Source organism: Fusarium verticillioides, chromosome 10 (genome assembly GCF_000149555.1).
Source record: "Fusarium verticillioides 7600 chromosome 10, whole genome shotgun sequence".
NCBI lineage: Eukaryota > Fungi > Ascomycota > Sordariomycetes > Hypocreales > Nectriaceae > Fusarium > Fusarium verticillioides.
This window is the reverse complement of record NC_031684.1, coordinates 1,709,239-1,727,355: the sequence shown is the minus strand read 5'-3', so window position 1 is coordinate 1,727,355 and position 18,117 is coordinate 1,709,239. Positions and strand designations below refer to the sequence as shown.

Here is an 18,117-nt window from a genome sequence, read left to right as displayed (position 1 = left end):
TTGTGGTCAAGACAGGAGCTTTAACTGTGAATCAAGCAAGATCGGAGAGTTGATGTTCAATAGCTTGGAAGAAAACAGGGAAGAGAAGGCTTGAGATAGAATTAAATATCGGAATACTAGCTAATAGGATGTCTGATGCCGTTCTTCAATCGAACCGATCCCTAAACAGACAAGATTTGAATCAGCATTGTCCCACAGCTCAAAAGTCTAGCTTCTCGGCAACATCCTCTCGAACCTCAATAGTTGGATCCTCATTTCCATCATCAAAAAGAGTACCAATCTCCTCCAATGAAAGACCCTTAGTCTCAGGAAACATAAAGTAGACAACAGGGGCACCAAGGAGGGGCACGATGACAAAGACCAGATAGTACTTCCATCCAACCTGAGCGAAGGCAATGGGCGCAGGCTGTGTATAGATTAGGAGAAGATGTCAGTCAGTTTTTCAACATCAACAACGAATCTCACTTACTCAAAGTCATGATAAACAGGCCAATGACGGAGTACCTCACGCCCTTGGCGCGGATAGCGGTGGGAAAGATCTCAGTACAGTAAATGTAGCTGATGGCATCGATGCATGTGGCGTAGAAAGTAACAAAGACGAACAGGAAGAATACACCAGCTGCGTTGATGGCGTGGTTGTTCTTGTTCTCGGCGGCAACAGCGACGATGGCTGCCTCGCCGGCTACCATCAGTGCACATCCGACCTGGACATGATCAGTAAGTTCGTGCCGAAAGGAGGGTAAGGATGTATCACGTACCAGTCCTACAGTAAGCATAAGAATTCTACCAAACTTGTCGACAAACATAGCGCCCACCCAGTTGAGGAAGGCTGCCCATGCTGTGTACACTCCGTACAGGAGGAGGGGGAGGTAACCTGTAAGACCGAGACCGTTGTACAGAAGAACCTGGTAGTTATTGATAACAAGAACTCCAGTAGATTGGGCGATACACCTAGAGATGGGATCAGCTCACGTTCGAAGCATGTGGTTGTCAAGGTTTACGTACTGAAAAAATATACGGATGAGGATTCGCTTGCGATATGAAGGCTTCTTCTTGATGCCAACAAAGGACTTGGGCTCATTAGACTCAATTTTCAACTGGATCTTGATAGCACAACATTCAGATTGGGCCGCTTCATTGTTCGAGTCCCCAGGCTGATGGTGAAGCTTGGTGAGAATATCAAGGGCCTCGGTCCCATGGTCTTGCGTTACGAGCCACCTAGGAGACTCTGGGATGAGCGCTGATCCTAGGCCAAGAATACCGGGAGCAACAGCTGTGAATAGGCCACGGCGTCAGTGATGTGATAGTCGGAATGTAAAAGTTGCTCGTTACTGACCAGGAAGTGCAAGGCAGAGCCGCCACCGCATTTGAGGATTGGTCGCAAAGTAGCAGCAGAGTCGAGTCCAGGCGGCAAAGTTCTGCAGGTAGAGGATAGTATTAGTCATGATAAGGGGTTAGAGGCCAGGGACGTAGAGGGAACTGACATAGCCGAGAACGAGACAGAAACCGTGAGCTCCGACCATGCGGCCACGGATACGAGGCGGAGCAACTTCTGACTGGTACAGAGGGATAATGACATTCATCATGCCGGACCTGATAGAATTGATCAACGTAAGTTCTGGGCTGTCTACACGAGTAGCGTAGTGGCGTCGTGAACCTACCCAAGGCCATTGAGGAGCCTGCCCACTAGCAACATAGCGATATGTACAGCAGCAGCCTAGAATATGACCGAGACGACACAAATAGCACAGATCCCCTGGATAGTTCTCTTTCGTCCAAATTTATCGGCAAGCTTCGTCATAAGGAGGCAACCGATGATGCCTCCAGCCGAGGAAAGGCCGTTCATAGCTAGAACAAGTCGTGCCAGCATAAGCCTTCAGGTCTTGTTTGAGTCTTGCGTACCGCCGATCATCGAGTTAGCATAGTCTGCCCCGGGGCCAGTGAGATCAAGATGAAAATAGGAGAAGAAAGGGGCAAGGCAAAAGACCGTGCCCAGGATGGAGGCGTTGAAGCCATAGGTGAAAGAGCCAAGGGCCACGAAGAATACAAGTGCGAAATTGTATCTCGTCGCTGGAATCAACTTGTTGTTCATGGTTGCAGCCATTTTGTCTCTGCTGCTCCTGGCGAAGTTTGCTATTTGTTCCTGCCTTAGGGTTGCGATGTCGAGATGCTGCAGACCGCTTTCTGGGGAAAGGCAACCGCATCTATATATGCAGATGATCCGGGGGCGGGGGCCGCTTCTCCGCGTCTGGGGTAATAGATCGTGGGGAAGTGATCCAGGGATATCTCAGCTTTGGCCTTAGGCAAGGTGTCGTCCAAGGAGAAACAAGACGCGAAATCAGAGGCAAACGAACGGACGGTCTCTTCGGCATCTCAAGAAGCCGCTCACCATACACGATACCGAAATGGGTAGTTTGAGTGAGGCGGCGTCTCGGCATTTTAGACTCATCATTAGTGCGGTTTAGTTCAGCCATTTTCGGCCTTCTCCAGGGAGAACCTTCTGTCAAATAGTGGATGATGTCTTCAAACTCCTCGTAGATGGTGTCTGGCCGATGAACCTGCGAAATTTGTGCTCGACGCGACAGCTAAGATTACCAGCGCAATCATGAGCAACTTCTCTTTTCCTGATTTTGACGACCTTCCAGTGGTCAAAGGCCAACCAAAAGGATGCCTCTGGGGCTTTTTAGACGTTGATGGACAGAAAGACCAGTTGGGAGGTAAGGAAAACAGTAAAGCAGGTTGCCCTGTTGAAGTTAAAGACATCCCTCGCTGTTTAGTTTACAACACAAAGGGGCTACTGGAAGGGGGAAGAAAAGCAAATTGAGACTGACGTTCCATCTGCAGCCCTGCGACTCCTCACCAAGGAAGTTGTACAAAAGGCGAAAGACGAGATACAAACCGGGACACACGTGCAGCTCGACTGGCCCCTCCATAACATTGAGTTTCCAGGCTTCGGACGAATCCCACTGCAGCATACTGTCAAGGACCTCGCCGAGGAAGGATTTGTCGCCTTTGACGATGTTATATCTTTTAACACACAGACAAGTTCCCAGTGGGATAGTTTAAAGCATGTAGGTTTATCTCATCTCACGAAGGCATGCGCCCTCCTCCAGTCCAAGGCTGACGAGCTGTTTAACTTGACAGTTCGGGAGCCAGAAGACAGGAGTCTACTACAACGGCTGGACGCATGGGCAGCTAAAGAGCTCAAATAATCTTGGTATTCACAGTACGTGTTGCTTGCCCGAGATTAATCTCCTGAATTACTACTTATCTTGTCTCAACATCAGAGATGTGCGATAGAGGCGGCATCGTGGGTAGAGGAATTCTTGTAGACTGGGTACGTATCTATGGTCTATCTATCTTGGCCCAACTAACCACTGGATGGATCAGCTGAGCTGGTGGGAGCATGAGAATCCAGGCATCGAGCCGCCGTCCGCCATCAGCTGTCACAAAATCCCAGTCTCAGAGCTTGAAGCTACACTTGCCTACCAGGGGACGGAAACAAGACAGGGAAATATCCTCATCGTGCGAAGCGGTTTCGTCAGATGGCACAAGTACGTATTCAAAGTCCTGTCTTATACATCCCTCCTCCTCCAACAGCAACGCCAAGGCCGATATTCGAGCTTTGGGCACCAAGACGCAGCATTACATAATTGGACCAGAGAATAGTGAAGAGACGGTTAGATGGTTGTATTCGAAGCACTTTGCGGCAGTGGCTGGCGATATCATGGGCTTCGAGGCATGGCCGTATCCAGACAACTGCTGCTTACACGAATGGTTGCTTGTCCAGTGGGGAACGCCGATCGGCGAGCTTTGGGATCTGAGGCTCTGGCTGAAGAGTGCAAGGCACGTAACAGGTGGTCGTTCTTCTTAGCAAGTGCCCCATTAAGGGTGGTTGGCGGTTGTGCCTCGCCCCCTAATGCCATAGCTATCTTCTAGGTGTCTGCTAATGGATTAGTTCATAGCTAGACTTAGTAAAAGGCCACAATAATGCACTATTGATTATCAAATGATCATCTGAAGCGAGGCCGAGAGTAAAGATGTATAAGAAGTAAAGAATTTGAAGTCAAGTGACCGATATCACCCTAACAAGACTGCGACTGCAAATTACACCGCTAAGCCACAGTTTAGACATTTGGTTCATCAGCTTTCGTTTTGCCATTATAATTTTCCCTAGGAGAGAATTACGCACATCCAATGACCACTATTGTTAGCTCGAGTATCATTCTCACTCACCATGATGCCGCGGGGACTGGGCCAAGATGCCGTCTTCACCGTCATTCAAATGGACCGTATCGTTCGTTCTACCCAGAAGCCGCGGCGATGCTACCTCAGACTCTACCACTTCTGTTTAATTCACAGCAGGGTAACTTGGTCCAGGTACTGCGGCTGCTGTTGAAATATCATCTCTCATCCTGTCATAGAAGCTTGATGTAAGAACAACAGCAACACAACGCAACTATTTCCGCCCTTGAAGCGCTTTGAGTCTTTGAACTGCCATCAGACCACAGCCTTAAACAAGGAGTCCCAAATAAACCGCCGCCCTGTCCGTGTTGCATCCGCATCAGGCGCCATCACAGACATGGTCGAGAACCTGGCAGAGCTCGCCAAGAATGCTGACGTCGACTTTATTGTCGGAGACTGGCAGTCAGAGTACAACATGGCAGCACGCGGGATGATCAAAGCCCAGCGTTACGAAAGCCCAAATATTGACGCTGCTCCAGCATTCGAACAGCAGTTCGTCGACTCTTTCCAGAGCGCCCTGCCAGACTTGGCTGCACGAAAGATCAAGATGGCCGTCAATGCCGGGGCATGCGACACGGAACTTTTATATCAAAGTATACAGAAGATTGTCGAGGACTCTGGAACAGACCTGCGTGTTGCTTGGATCGAAGGGGACGAAGTTCTCGACGCCGTGCAGCAGTTCGTTTCTGAGGGAACAAAACTTCGAAACATCACCACCGGCCAGTCTTTTCAGGAATGGGGACATAGCCCGGTGTATGCGCAGTGCTACCTAGGCTCACGAGGCATCTCTCAGGCTTTCACGAATGGGGCTGACATTGTCCTATACGGTCGCGTGGCCGACGCAGCTCCAACCATGGGCGCTGCTGCATACTGGCATGGGTGGTCTAGCACACAGTATCAGGAACTCGCACACGCCTTGATCGCTGTTCATCTGATTGAGTGCTCTTACTACGTCACTGGCGGCAACTACATCGGCTTCAAGACGATCCCTCAGGGCAAGAGTCCCCTGTTAAATCTGCCCATCGCCCGCATCCAATCTGATGGTACCTTTTTCATTGAGTGCCACCACTCTAAGGATAGAGGCGGTCAAGTTTCTGTCAACACCTGCCGATCTCAGCTGCTTTATGAGCTGCAGGGCAAGCGATACTACAACTCGGATGTGGTCGCCATCGTGGATCAGGTGAAGGTGGAACAGGCCGGCCCTGATAGTGTCTTTGTACATAACATTGGCTTCGAAAAGCCTCCACCCACGACAAAGGTCGGCCTAACTGTCCCCGGAGGCTACCAGGCTTAGGTCCATTATTTTATCGTTGGCCTGGACGCTGAAGAGAAAGCTATGCTGTTAGAGAAATAGCTTAGGTTCTACCTCGATGTCGAGTCTATGTCTAAGCTTGCTTTCACGGTCAGCGGGACCTGCCCATCCAACCCAGCATCGCAAGACGTTGTCACTGTCGACGTGAGAGTCTTTGCCCAAGCACCTCATGCAGATGCTCTGTCTCTGTCCAACTTCCGCAACAAGTGCTGGAATATCGTTATGTCGACATACCCCGGAGCAGCCTTCGCGGTCGATGACCGCCAGGCATTTCCAAAGCCATGCAATGAGTACTTTGTCACTATAATGCCACAAGCCCTCGTCAAGCATAGAGCCTATCTTCCTTGGAGCGAACGTGTGATTGAAATCGAGCCACCGACTGATACAGTTCCTTCTGTGCATCAGCAAGAGGTGCAACCGGTGTCTGAGCCACAACCGCTGCTCTCTTTTGGGCCGAGCATCATGGCGCCGCTGGGATATATCGCTCACGCCCGATCCGGGGACAAAGGCTTGGATTGTAATATAGGCTTTTTTGTCCGCCACGAGGATGAATATGCCTGGCTGAAGTCTTTGCTCACTGTGGACCGAATCATCGATATTTTACAGAATGATTATAATGGAGGACGCATCGAACGATTCGAGCTGCCAAATATCCATGGTAAGTTAAACTTTTCATCCTCATTTGTATAAGTTGAGACCATTAAAAGATACGCTTTTAGCTGTCCACTTTCTGCTGAAAGACCACCTAGATCGAGGAGTGGCGGCAAGCTCGACTTATGATGTGCTCGGAAAGAATGTGGCTGAGTATCTGAGAGCAAAGCATGTACCTATCCCTTCGAGGGTGTTTTTACCTACCATCCACAGAAAATTCATCCAAGCTACCATGCTTGGTCCTCTGCCATGGTTCCTCAGCACTGAAAGAGATGGACCTTGACAATTTCGCCGAACGCTTCACTAGCCGGCTCAAGATGGCCTGTGTCGTTTACGACAACCGAGGACTCGGGGACAGCGATACCGGACCAGGTCAGCCCAGGCAGGAGATTGTTCCTGATCTCCGGGTCGCTGATATATCTGATGCCATCACCTTTGCCCAGTCTCGAAGTGAAGTCGATCCAGAGAGAATTGGTAACTGCGGAAGCTCTTACAGTGGCGGGCATGTCCTCCACGTTGGCGCTGTTGATAGACGCGTCAAGGTAGTTCTATCTCAGGTCCCGTACCTGAATGGATGGGAAAACTTCAACCGGCTTGTGCGTCCAGATTTTGCTGAGTTCATGGAAGGCAATTTCCAGAAAGGTTGGTCAGTTCTCTAGTGGTTAACCACACGCTGATCTGTTTATTTTGCCAGATCGATTCGAGCGAGCCGCCGGAAACACCCCAGCCACCGTCAAAGTGGTAGACGAGAACCCTCTTGCACCCTATGCGCTCCCCACGCCTGATAGCTATGACTTCTTCCAGAAGCTTTGGGCTCCCAAGTCAGCATGGAAGAATGAGGTCACGCTCAAGTCGCTGGAGCTCTTCCGTGCGCACGATCCATCGGCGTGGGTCTATCGCATCTCACCGACACCGCTCTTGATGGCGGTTGCGGAAAATGATGTTTTGACGCCGACGGACCTAGCTCTCGAAGCCTACTCTCGAGCACGGGAGCCAAAACAGCTCTCTATGTTGCCCGGAGGACATTTTGACGCTTACACTAGAAACAATTTTGAGCGAAATACGGCTCGGCAGATCAAGTTCCTTAAGGACTTTTTGGGAGTCGAAGATAATTAGCTTTGTGGATTACGTCCACAAGATAAAGAATTGATATTGACCCTTTGTGTTGGGGGAATGTTTACTCAGACAGTGCCATATAACGGTACCCACCTGTCCACCAATCATCTGAATTTACTATAGCTATCCTAATTGATACACAGAATATCTGAGATTTGAAAAGTCCTGGCGGTGAGACTATAGTTTGTTGTTCTAAAGTGAAAACTTAACTAAGTATGTATTCTTCCATATGACTCCATGGATAAGAGTCCATGCATGCACGGAATCCAATGCTCAAATGTCGTCCCACCCAGGTAGACCAAGGTAACAGGAACAATGCGACACAATGCAGTCCTCTCTGCAGGCATAATCACATATTTCTTTTCGAAGTCGATCTGCAAAATGCAGAGAAGACTTTCGATAATCCCCATCAGGCATTGGCTTTATGTATTGCCACTGATCCAAACAATCCTCTCCCTGCTCAAGGTTGACTTTGAGGAACTTTCTGCCGTTGGCATGAAATGGCGTATCGAGGTGGGGGTTGCAAAACTCATGTTCATTGCTGGCTTTGAAAGAGGGAGCATCCTTGCGCCGTTTCAGGTTGTGGTCGATCAGCCAAATGCTAAGATACGTCATTGCTTTAGCAAGCTCGAACAGCTTGGAAAACGCAAAATCGACTGGCTTGATCCACGGGTTTGTGTTTCGATCCTCTTCGAAAAGCTCGATGCCCCACCGCTCGTCATACTCGATGCCTATGTGGCGAATGTCGGGGTGACAACTTCCTTTTTGATGCAATAGATCTTGAAGAAAGTCCCATTAAAAGTCAAAAATATCGTCAAATTGCAAGATAATCAAGTCTGTCTTGGGATAAATGGTGATGTATGATGGGGCACCACCTGAGAGGTAATATCCAGCTCTTGATTCATCGTAGTGCTTGCGAGACGTTTTGTTTCTCTCGAGACGTTTCATCATAGATCTGGACTCTTGACAGGCAGTCAATAGCGAGCCATCTAACATATATGTGGATATATTGTGGTCGCTTGTGTCGTCGACACTATCTGGGTATTTGTTCCATAACGGAAGTGCAAGGCGAGGTGGGCAAGGCGGATAAGCGGTTAGGCCCCATTGCATCTGAGACGGGTCGGTGACTGAAAGCCGCATGATATCATTGGAATTACCCGGGTTGTCGGGTTCAGCATCATACACCCGAAATACTTGAACACCCGGCTTGTCTGGGCGTGCCGCCGACTTCCGGATCTGTTCCCGAAGCTCTGGAGGGAGTCGTGAGAAGAGGGGAAATGTACGTTCCTCCATGATCTTCAATAGTGGTTGTCAATTATCTTCGACAGATGAACGGCTGGGGAGAAAGGTTGAGCAAATGTTGACGAGTCAAGAGCATTCTATTGGGGGATGGTAGATATATATATGTCATCTGCATTTGAACGAAATAGAAAGTTTGCACTGAGTGACTCAGAGTCTGAGTCTGGAGAGGTGGCTTATGGTTTGTGCAAACTTACGCAGCAGCAGCTATCTGCATACATGTTAATTCGTGTTTTTTTTTTTAAATTTACATTTGCAAATTGGGGCCAGAGCCTCTTTTTACCTTTTAACTTTATCACAGCTTGCCATTTACTTAGTTTGTGAGGAGACAAGTTGTGTGTCGTTCGATCTGTGTGGGTGGTTATAAGTTTGTATGGACTGAGGATAATTACTAGTCACAGCAAATGTTTATGCTCGGGTGGTTTGAAACCAGTGACGATGTAATCTGATTTGGCAAATTAGACATGTTGATGTGTCGATTCTAGCTGTGCAAGCACGTAACCGAAAGTCAAAGGCCATCCCACCCAAGAAACCCAAAACGTGGTGCGTGGCCCTCATTCTCATCCAATCTGTCCTTGTACAACTCATACAATCGATCTGCGAAGTATAATGAGAACTTGCCATAATCTCCATCTGTAACGGGGTTGATGTATTCCCAATGATCCAGGCACTCCTCGTCCTTGCTCTCAAGTCCAATGCTGGAGAACTTCCTATCGGCCGCATAGAAAGAAATATTGTCAGTTTCGTGAGCCAATCTAATGCGCTTTTCCACATAAGGGGGGGCGTCCATCTTGCGTCTTAGGTTATGGTCGATCAACCAAACGGTTAGTCCACTGATCCTACCACCAACGAAGTCAAAAACGTTCCAGTATGCAAGGGCATCATCGCCTCCTTCGTCTTGTTCGTTTAGCTCAATCCCCCATTCCGGTCTGTACTCGATGCCGATGTTTTTTAAGCTATACAAGAGGCTCAGCCTTTCACCATCCAAGCATTCGAGGTCGAACTTATCGGGCTGTATGATAACTAGGTCTTCGTTGTAACGGATTGTGATATATAATGGAGCACCACCAGAGATATAATACCCCGTCCACGTCCAGGACCTGTAGCGCCGTGGGTCAAACAAAAAGGTTTTCTGCATCCTGAGTCTTGATTCATGGTAAGCTGTCCACAAGCCGGCGTCGATTAAGTATGCCGATATGTTGGAATAGCTATCATTGCCGATGCCGTCGATATACTTATTCAACAATGGAATAGCTGCACAATCACCCGGCTGTGAAAGCAATGGGTGTACTTTGTGGAGTCGGGGGAAATGGATCGAGTCTCGTGGGCGGTCTAGGATATCGGAACCAGGATCACGCAGGCGTAGAATATGGGCCGCTGGTAGATCTGGCCGGATCGCATCTTTCCAAATTAGCAGCCTAAGCTCCGTTGGAAGAGCTGAGAATAAGTGGAATACTGATGCCATGTTGAAAAGAGGGTGATGACAAGTGCAAAAGCTCTGGAATTAGGCACGTGCTATCATGTTCGGGGTTTGTGATGGTCGAGATGTCAGAAGGATGATGTGGCCTGGGTAGATGAAGGAAGGTCAGGGCACAATATAAATCACACGGTGGGGAGTCGCAGACCCTGTCAGTCGGGCCTTTTAAAGCTCTTCAGCTGGTCGGGCGACGTGTTCATCTTGATTAGAGTTGCTTGAGATGCTGCAGCGTAAAGGTGACCTTTATTAATTAAGTTTAGTAAGACTTCAGTCTGACCAGAGACTTTATTATTGATACTCCTGTGGCTTATTGGAATACCTGTATCCCATTTTATTAGTCGTTCGTTACTGGGTCAAAGCTATAAAAAAGAAATCATACGGTGATTAGGGTTTGAAGCAGGATGCCACAAGTGTCATGCGAAACTGTGTATGGAAGTATAAATGGACTTGCTTTTTTCTCATGGCCTCTCCTTGGCCTGTGCGGTGTATTGGGCGAGTCAGAGTTTGTTACAATTATGGGAACAACTATTACCTTTAAGGTTATGCTTTAGGCTGCGAACACAGGTAATGAATGAGAACACGATATTTCTTTTTCCCTATATAAGCTTTTACTCAGAAGCTTTCACGATGAGTTTGATGCAGCAAAGCTTGCGCCTGAGATCAATGGCTGCCGCAGGCTTCATGTTGGCATGAAGAGCAAAAACCCCTAACAGTACGCAAATGACAAGGGTGGGGGATAAAAACTTGAGTTCTGGCAATTCAAATATCTGATTTATTGAAAACATGCTTCTGTCTTCTGTATCTTTCTAGCTCTCAATAGTTATCCCATCCAAGAAGTCCTATGCTATGTCGGCATGGAAATTCATGCCTCTCTTGCATCTCTTTGTAGTATGCATGTAGCTGTTCTGCGAACGCGAATGAAGACTTTTCATCTTTATCTGGAACTGACTCAATATACTCCCAGTGATTCCGATCATTTTCATCTAAGACGCCCACCTCTATAAGCCTCCTGTCGCCTGCATAAAAGCACAAACGGTCGCAAGCAGGAGTGTTTGCCTTTAGCTTTAGGTTATAATCGACGAGCCATAGGCCGCTAAATTTCCAAGTATCGAAGAGGTTCGAAAGTTCGTCAAATGCTAGACATTCTCCGCGATCATGGGTGTATTCATAAAGCTACGGTCCCCAGTCTGACTCGTATTCGATGCCAATTTGCTAGAGTTTGAAGTTTAGCGCGTATTCATCCTTTTCCAGGTGAAATCCTGAACTGCCCGATCGCAGGATAAGAAGATCCTCCACTGGATTTATTGTGAAATAAAGGGGCGCACCTCCAGAGGTGTAGTAGCACATTACTGGCTCGGGCAAGCGATATCTCCCAAACTTGATACTCCTGGGGGTTGGAAAGGCTTTTCGCATCATGGCCATTGATTTATGACAGGCAGTCCATAGTCCCATATCAATCATGTATGTTGACATACTCTTTGCGCTAGGTCTATTGGCGCAAACGGAATCTTCGTGTGGCAGAGGTACGGCGAGACCCAGTGCAGCGTGGCCCCGAAATCGATACTTACGATAGGAGAACCGGGCGGCCTCCGGAGCTTGATGATTCCAGTAATCACCGTAAACTCGGAATATGTGAACTCCTGACTCTTTTGGGCGAATAGCTAGATTCTAGATCTGGTGCCTAAGCTCGATTGGAAGAGCAGAGAAGAGGTGGAATTCAGTCGCCATGATTAGAAGTGCTCGGTCTGGGATGTAGGGGGATAGGCCAGATAAAGCTCGTGAAATAGGTAGGGACAGTGGCCGACTTCGGTTGCGCGACGAAAGAAGTGGAAGGGGTGTCACTGAAAAAGGTCCAGACAAGGGATATATATATGGCCAAATAATTAGGCTTTACAAACACTACGCCGCGTGAGCTAATTGGGGTGATCTGAGTTGTATCCAAGTACCTTATGTCGTGTATCAGACAGATAGAGTTTGTTATATAAAGTCACCAACTGTGCACACGTGATGCCAATGTGAAAGCAGAAGTCCATTTAGAGTTAGTGACTCCACCGAACAAATTATCGAAAAATGTTCTCCTGTTAGAAACGAAACGTCCTGCTTCTAAATCTCAGAGATAGTCCCATCCCAGAAGGCCTATCCAAGGCGTGTAATATTCTCCATCAACTCCCATCTGCCTTTCTTCAAAAGCCTTCCCAATACGCTTTGCAAAATAGAAAGATGACTTGCGGTAGTCTCCATCTGGAGTTGGGTTGATGTACTCCCATTGCTCCCGCTCCCTTTCTTCGTGGAAAAACACCTCGACAAGCCTCCTGTCCCTTGCGAAGAATCGGGTAGAACGATCTCGAATGTCACGCCTACGCGAAGCATCGGCCTTGAGCTTGAGATTGTAGTCTACCAGGAATACACCTGTGACTTCCGGTGTCCAGCCTATGTCTTCAAGAAGCTCTACCGCTCGACAAATTTCCCCACCTTGTTCCTCGGTATAAAGTTGCAACCCCCAGTCTTCATGATACTCAATACCGAGCTCTATATGAACGTTACTAAAGAATTCGAAAATATATTCGATTTCGAATTCCAGACTGTCCGGTCGTATGATAAAGAGGCCCTGATATCGTTCCGTAATCGTGACATAGAAAGGAGCACTGCCAGATAGATAGTACCCCATCGAGCCGTAGCCATACCCCTTGAGTGGTACGAAGGCCTTCTTCATCATCAACCTCGATTTGTAGCAGGTATTCCACAGCCCCGGATCGTAAATCTGTGTTGATATATCACTAATGATCTCCCCATTGACACCGACGAAGCCTTTATCCGGCAACGGTATACCCAGGGCCAAGATAGCGCCGTAGTAGCAGCCCGGGACGAGCTTGAGGCGGATCGAAGGTTCTTGCAAAGCGTCGAATACTCGGAAGACGCGAACTCCTGGGCGCTTTGGGCGAATAGCAATAGCTATGTCCCAAATCTCTTGCCTAAGCTCAGCTGGGAGAGCAGAAAAAAGATGGAACTCAGTCCGCATGATTGAGAATTTTCGGTGCCAAGGTGAGAGAATATGAGAGAAGTGCCAGTGGAACAGGCGATCTGTACTTTTCTGAAGATGGAAGACTACCTGCGTGTGACGAGAGAAGAGAAAGGGTATCATAGAAAAGGTTGAGACAGCAAGTAGTCTATATGTACACCATCAAATGATTTAACCTCCGGCAAGTACACCGTTTGAGTCATCACGAGTGATATACATCATACGCGAGGAGCGCACGAAAGTGAAATGAGATAAAGTTCTCACACAAGATGGGTTGATTGACAGTGCCTTTTATAACGGAGCCAATTTGCAGGCGCCAAGTTCTCTCTGCCGGAACAAGCTCTCAGCCACAAGTCTTAACCGCAAATCTTTACATCTCGACAACGACTTACACATTTTGATCCAGGCACAAAGAGCCAAGGTTTCAGCCACACATGAGTTAAATGAGTGACACCCAACACAAAAGACTTTCTTGACTTACAAGGTATATATACTAATTTAAACATAGATTCGGGCCCTAAACTTACCTTTTCAATGTGTTCGTCTGCCAGCTGACATGAGAAGTTGATCAGCGATGATTGCGTCAATTTCGATTTATTCATTCGTGTATCGGCGATGTTTTCTGCAATGAATTCTTCCCACTGGACAATCCTGGTGTTTGGGTACCGTACTCCAGAGAAATCTGCAATGTCATCCCAGTCTAGGTCGACACTGAGGGCGTCAGCGTTGTCGAGAAAATATAGTGACAGTATCGCACGCGATTTCAGCAAGCGGGAAGGCGCAGAAAAGAAATCCCCATTTGTATCATAACAGGCACAGACTGGGCCATATGCATATGAATGGTTCTTTAGCAACTATTTACGTAGTAGATGACTCTTCAGCAGCAGTCGTAGTAGTCTCCTCAACGACGACTTCAGTGGTATATCATAATAGATTATTAATTGCAGTAAATACGATATCGAGTTGTTTGGGAAAAAGTGATAGTGCTGATTGGTGAGGTCTGGAATGCGCTGGATAGAGCATGGTGGACTGTAGTTAGTGAGATTGTAGTGGCGGACCACATTATGCGCCTGGTCACAATACTCAGGAAGAGCACTTCAATTGCACATAGAAAATCAGGCTTCATTCAATGGCTGTGTATCTGGAAGCGGTCCAAGTGGGTAGAACAAAGTAATAGAAAATCATACAATCTCTATACTGACCCGGAAGTTATCCCAAAAGCTTAGCTTTCGGAATCCCTTGACTCCAGCCATGTAATAAAGTGAAGTATAGCCGACACGCTCATACATACTCCCTTTAGCACGAAGTAAGATACCCTTCTGATCACTTCCGAGAAGAATGAGGAGAATACAAAGATCCCTATCATCAATCGGTTCCAGTTCCGGTGCATCATAAGTGAAAAAGGCGCTGAACTGTACCCCTGCGGCTTCAAACTCGTACGAGGTGTTGCTATTTCGTCGATAGTGGCAAGGCTTGAATTTAAGAAGCGGAGCATTAACACGTAGCATCCTCTTTTCAAGACCTTGAAAGTCGAGAGGGTTTTGGAAAGCTGGGAACCCTTCCAACCTAACGCACTCCACCCAAGGTTTAAACTGGTCAGCAATAGTAACGCTGCGATCAGATTGGCAAGATGCCCACGACCAGCTTGGGAAGCAATCCAACTTCTTCCGGGCGTCGTCTTCTGGGTCAGCCTGCCAAACCAGCCCCCAAGAAATATGGCCGCCGAATATCCCGCCAAAGTACTCATCCCCGCCTAGGGTCGCAAGCCGGGTTCCAAGTCCATGGACAGCGACGAGACGATCTGTCGCGAATGAGAGGCTTTTAGAACTATACTCTTGCACGTAATGCATCCATGGACTCCAGGGCTGATTTAATCCCTCCGGAACGGAAAACCCATGGAAAATGCCCGAGTTAGAAATTCTGGGATCAGTCGAAAAAGTGTCACATCGGCTAGAGAATTCGGATCTGGCTGCATTATCACCGACACAGATCCAGAACACGCCGTTTCTGGACCAGTGGAGGGTTCGACGGGCTAGAAGTCGTTCTTGAAAACACCAACCTCGTTTGAGAAGCGGCGCCGCGTCAAATTCGTCAACCAGAGCTCTCCGAGGTGCGGGAAGGTGAACATATTCATTGCTGCGTTTGTCGAAGCCGATAACACAGCTGGTAGTGGGATATCGATGTGCTGGACGTGGAGCAAATAATCCCGTGCTACTGTCCGAGGCGCCGAGCGCCGAGATCAGGCATACCGCATTGGTATAATACGCGCCCATCTTGGGCGCTTCCACATTGAAGTCGTCTTGGTAGTTGTCTCCAGGGTGAGATTGTATAATGCAGAGGGCATCAACCCAAAGATAGCGAAACCCGAGAAGCCGGGTGAGCTTGATGGTGTCTTGTATCGTCTTTGGTAGCACTGTTTCATCGATGCGCTTCAGGCGAGCTGAGAGATTCGCCCGAGTTGTCTTTGCTGGATCATTTCCACTGCCCCAGCAATAGCTAAGTATCAAATATTTGATTTGCTCAGCTTGAGAAGGAATTCGACCGAATTCCTCGGACGATATGATGAGCCTAGCCTTTGGACTTTGGTCATCCCCGACGTCGATCAGCCGTTTGGGCATGGCACCTATTCTGTCCATTTTGAACCCTTGCTTGCATTTGCGATGAATTCGATTACCGTTGATACAGTCGTTGAACCATGGTTTTATCGAGTCCTGTACGAGGGTTTTCACATCCTCATTTACTGTTTCTGGAGAGAAGGCTAAGTATCCATTTCATCAGTCGGAATCTACCTAATCGTTATTGGCAATTCATACACCTTGGTGAGGGCGCGGGTCCAGGCGTGCCATCCCACTCTTGAAGCCATGCAGCCGATTTCGACCAAGCCAAGTCTTGGAACAACTCTTGACGATTGTCGTCGCCAATCTGGAAGAAAAGTTCTTTTCCTCTAAAGAACCAGAGCTTGCACAAGCCACTGGGTAGCTCGTCCAGGCTTGGTAACCAGTGGAGGACTCGGGCTCTTAGGTTGATGCAGAGACCACATCCAGCGGCAGCCGATTCCTCCAAACCAACCGAAGAGTCGTAGTGATCAAGGTGAAGTGACGTGTCGCGCTCCAAGACCGCTTTGCCACGATCAAGAACCCACTCTTCGCAATTCCATGGAATGGATCGGCATTTGAGACATCTCCATTCGCACGTCTGAATTGGATTATCAGGGTTGTTAGTCATGCTGGTGAGTGGTTAATTCTCTACGAAGAAATAAACGCTAGAGTGCGAAAGACCCTGCTTATAAACTCACCTAACATTTTAATTCAGGCTAGGAGTAGAATTAACTAAGCGCAACTAAGACCAGTAACCGTGGCCAAGTGGAAGCATGTGTCAGCGCCAACTCAGCTAATAGGAGGCCTCGGAGGCCTGTAAGCGCTTTGCCTCCAGAAGTGAAGCCAATACAAAGTCTCGATATCAGCCTTCTCTCCACCCAGCTGACGTGAATGCATCACGGTTCCTTCCTACTAGTAGCTGATTGGACGTGAAAATTGTAGGGGTGGTGAATATGCAATGTAAATTGCATAGGGAATCTCAGCCTCAAAACGCCAAGGCCAGATTACACAACTCAAGGATGCCAACGGCGACAACGATTGCGTAGGCAGTCCAGTATTTAGGCGGTTCAATATCTCTCAGACCATTCTTTTTCTTCCATTTTTTCGATTATACAATCAAAGACTTGAGGCTTTTCAAAAGCTCATTGACAATGGAAGCCACAGCTTGGGATGACGGATACCCAAAGTATAAAGGCTGGGTCCGTTGCGGTTGCGACTACGTTCGACCTGCCGTAAGTTAGCATCTGTCATCAGCGACTAATTGATCAATACTAACCTGATGACTCTGTAAACCAACAGTGGGGAGAAGAAAGAGGAGTAAGCATAGCGATTTTTGCAACGATACGCTCACGACATGCTAACCAGGTCGCAGTGCGGGTATAATGATTGCGAAGGCGGGTTTCACGGGAGTGATGGAGGTGTTTGGATTGACTGGGAGTTCAAGGGAGGGGTAACAAAGAGGAGATGGTATTGCGATTGGGATTGTGCTACGTGGACAGCTGAACAGTTGGTAAACGCTTCTGTATTGCTTTTGCGAATCTTACTGACTTGGATTAGTGTGAATGCGACGATTCAGATTGTCTTTGCGGCGGCTAAGCGCCCGAAGGTTCCAGCGTGCTTTCGTCAAACTAGGTTAACTGTCGTTTGAGGATCATTTTATGCTGCTATACGAATAGACTCGCCAGTTATTACAATGTCAAAGGCCAGGCTGGGTCATGAGATCACCGTGTTTGAAACTTATCAACATTACGTAGTTATATACCTTAGTATTCGTGGATTTGCACGGTATGACAATTACATCAGTAGACCAAAGGAAAGTTGAATAGCATCTTATTTAAGGTAGCCGACTTGAGTACAGAATATTTTGAGCCAGAAACCTGTCACATGGTGCGCCACCTCAGTATTCCACCGGAGGCCCGCGTTTGCCGCCAGCCTGATTGCAATTCGTCCACCTTTCAGCCCATTTCTGACGGAATAGATGTAGATTTCTATAAGCGCAGTGGAAGCGGAGCTATTTCAGCTGCTCCGAGAGTGACTGTTCCTGGAAAGCTGACAGTTCTGAGTTAGAAGCTATGCTTGTACAATAAGTAACCACTAAGCATAAAACGCCTTCTTGGTCTGCATAGTATATATATTACCTTAATTATAGATTCAGGCCTTAAATATTCCTTTTTAAAGTATTTGTCTACCTTAATCAGTTTATATAGGAAGGTGATTAGCGATGATTGCGTTAATTTAGATTTACTCATTTATGACCCGACGATGCTTTTTGCAGCCTGGTCTAGTCTTAGCCAACATCATGAATTTTCAAGATCCTCCCATCCAAGAAGTCCGATCCGATCTTCAAGACCGCACCCATGATTGACTGCCGTGTGCCTAGGGGAGGTCCATAAACTGCTTG

General features: G+C 47.8%; 10 protein-coding genes across 10 annotated transcripts; 5 read left to right on the top strand and 5 right to left on the bottom strand.

Annotated features, from left to right (window-relative positions):
* Positions 1–199: 199 nt before the first annotated feature.
* On the bottom strand, positions 200–2,104 carry FVEG_08489 (hypothetical protein; the record flags this gene model as incomplete). The annotated part of the gene is made up of 9 exons (XM_018897383.1): positions 200–406; positions 510–704; positions 759–951; positions 1,006–1,273; positions 1,337–1,418; positions 1,485–1,593; positions 1,662–1,686; positions 1,750–1,848; positions 1,903–2,104. 9 exons carry the CDS (start codon positions 2,102–2,104, stop codon positions 200–202), a joined length of 1,380 nt encoding a protein of 459 aa, XP_018755018.1.
* A 501-nt stretch (positions 2,105–2,605) lies between these two features.
* FVEG_08490 (hypothetical protein) lies at positions 2,606–3,874 on the top strand (the record flags this gene model as incomplete). The annotated part of the gene is made up of 6 exons (XM_018897384.1): positions 2,606–2,717; positions 2,845–3,071; positions 3,145–3,226; positions 3,288–3,337; positions 3,391–3,554; positions 3,601–3,874. 6 exons carry the CDS (start codon positions 2,606–2,608, stop codon positions 3,872–3,874), a joined length of 909 nt encoding a protein of 302 aa, XP_018755019.1.
* Positions 3,875–4,582: 708 nt separating this feature from the next.
* On the top strand, positions 4,583–5,539 carry FVEG_16335 (hypothetical protein; the record flags this gene model as incomplete). The annotated part of the gene is made up of 1 exon (XM_018905584.1): positions 4,583–5,539. The coding sequence occupies one exon, from the start codon at positions 4,583–4,585 to the stop codon at positions 5,537–5,539; it is 957 nt and encodes a 318-aa protein (XP_018755020.1).
* Positions 5,540–5,626: 87 nt separating this feature from the next.
* On the top strand, positions 5,627–7,324 carry FVEG_16336 (hypothetical protein; the record flags this gene model as incomplete). Its single annotated transcript, XM_018905585.1, has 4 exons — positions 5,627–6,215; positions 6,277–6,380; positions 6,436–6,850; positions 6,903–7,324. 4 exons carry the CDS (start codon positions 5,627–5,629, stop codon positions 7,322–7,324), a joined length of 1,530 nt encoding a protein of 509 aa, XP_018755021.1.
* Positions 7,325–7,705: 381 nt separating this feature from the next.
* FVEG_08492 (hypothetical protein) lies at positions 7,706–8,101 on the top strand (the record flags this gene model as incomplete). Its single annotated transcript, XM_018897385.1, has 1 exon — positions 7,706–8,101. The coding sequence occupies one exon, from the start codon at positions 7,706–7,708 to the stop codon at positions 8,099–8,101; it is 396 nt and encodes a 131-aa protein (XP_018755022.1).
* An 18-nt stretch (positions 8,102–8,119) lies between these two features.
* FVEG_16337 (hypothetical protein) lies at positions 8,120–8,617 on the bottom strand (the record flags this gene model as incomplete). Its single annotated transcript, XM_018905586.1, has 1 exon — positions 8,120–8,617. The coding sequence occupies one exon, from the start codon at positions 8,615–8,617 to the stop codon at positions 8,120–8,122; it is 498 nt and encodes a 165-aa protein (XP_018755023.1).
* Positions 8,618–8,950: 333 nt separating this feature from the next.
* FVEG_08493 (hypothetical protein) lies at positions 8,951–10,177 on the bottom strand. The gene has a single exon (XM_018897386.1). It carries the CDS (start codon positions 10,086–10,088, stop codon positions 9,132–9,134), a length of 957 nt encoding a protein of 318 aa, XP_018755024.1. The 5' UTR covers positions 10,089–10,177; the 3' UTR covers positions 8,951–9,131.
* Positions 10,178–12,210: 2,033 nt separating this feature from the next.
* On the bottom strand, positions 12,211–13,119 carry FVEG_08494 (hypothetical protein; the record flags this gene model as incomplete). Its single annotated transcript, XM_018897387.1, has 1 exon — positions 12,211–13,119. One exon carries the CDS (start codon positions 13,117–13,119, stop codon positions 12,211–12,213), a length of 909 nt encoding a protein of 302 aa, XP_018755025.1.
* Positions 13,120–14,300: 1,181 nt separating this feature from the next.
* Positions 14,301–16,344, bottom strand: FVEG_08495 (hypothetical protein; the record flags this gene model as incomplete). The annotated part of the gene is made up of 2 exons (XM_018897388.1): positions 14,301–15,877; positions 15,933–16,344. The coding sequence occupies 2 exons, from the start codon at positions 16,342–16,344 to the stop codon at positions 14,301–14,303; spliced, it is 1,989 nt and encodes a 662-aa protein (XP_018755026.1).
* A 523-nt stretch (positions 16,345–16,867) lies between these two features.
* On the top strand, positions 16,868–17,492 carry FVEG_16338 (hypothetical protein; the record flags this gene model as incomplete). Its single annotated transcript, XM_018905587.1, has 4 exons — positions 16,868–16,948; positions 17,016–17,033; positions 17,089–17,226; positions 17,274–17,492. The coding sequence occupies 4 exons, from the start codon at positions 16,868–16,870 to the stop codon at positions 17,310–17,312; spliced, it is 276 nt and encodes a 91-aa protein (XP_018755027.1). The 3' UTR covers positions 17,313–17,492.
* Positions 17,493–18,117: the final 625 nt, after the last annotated feature.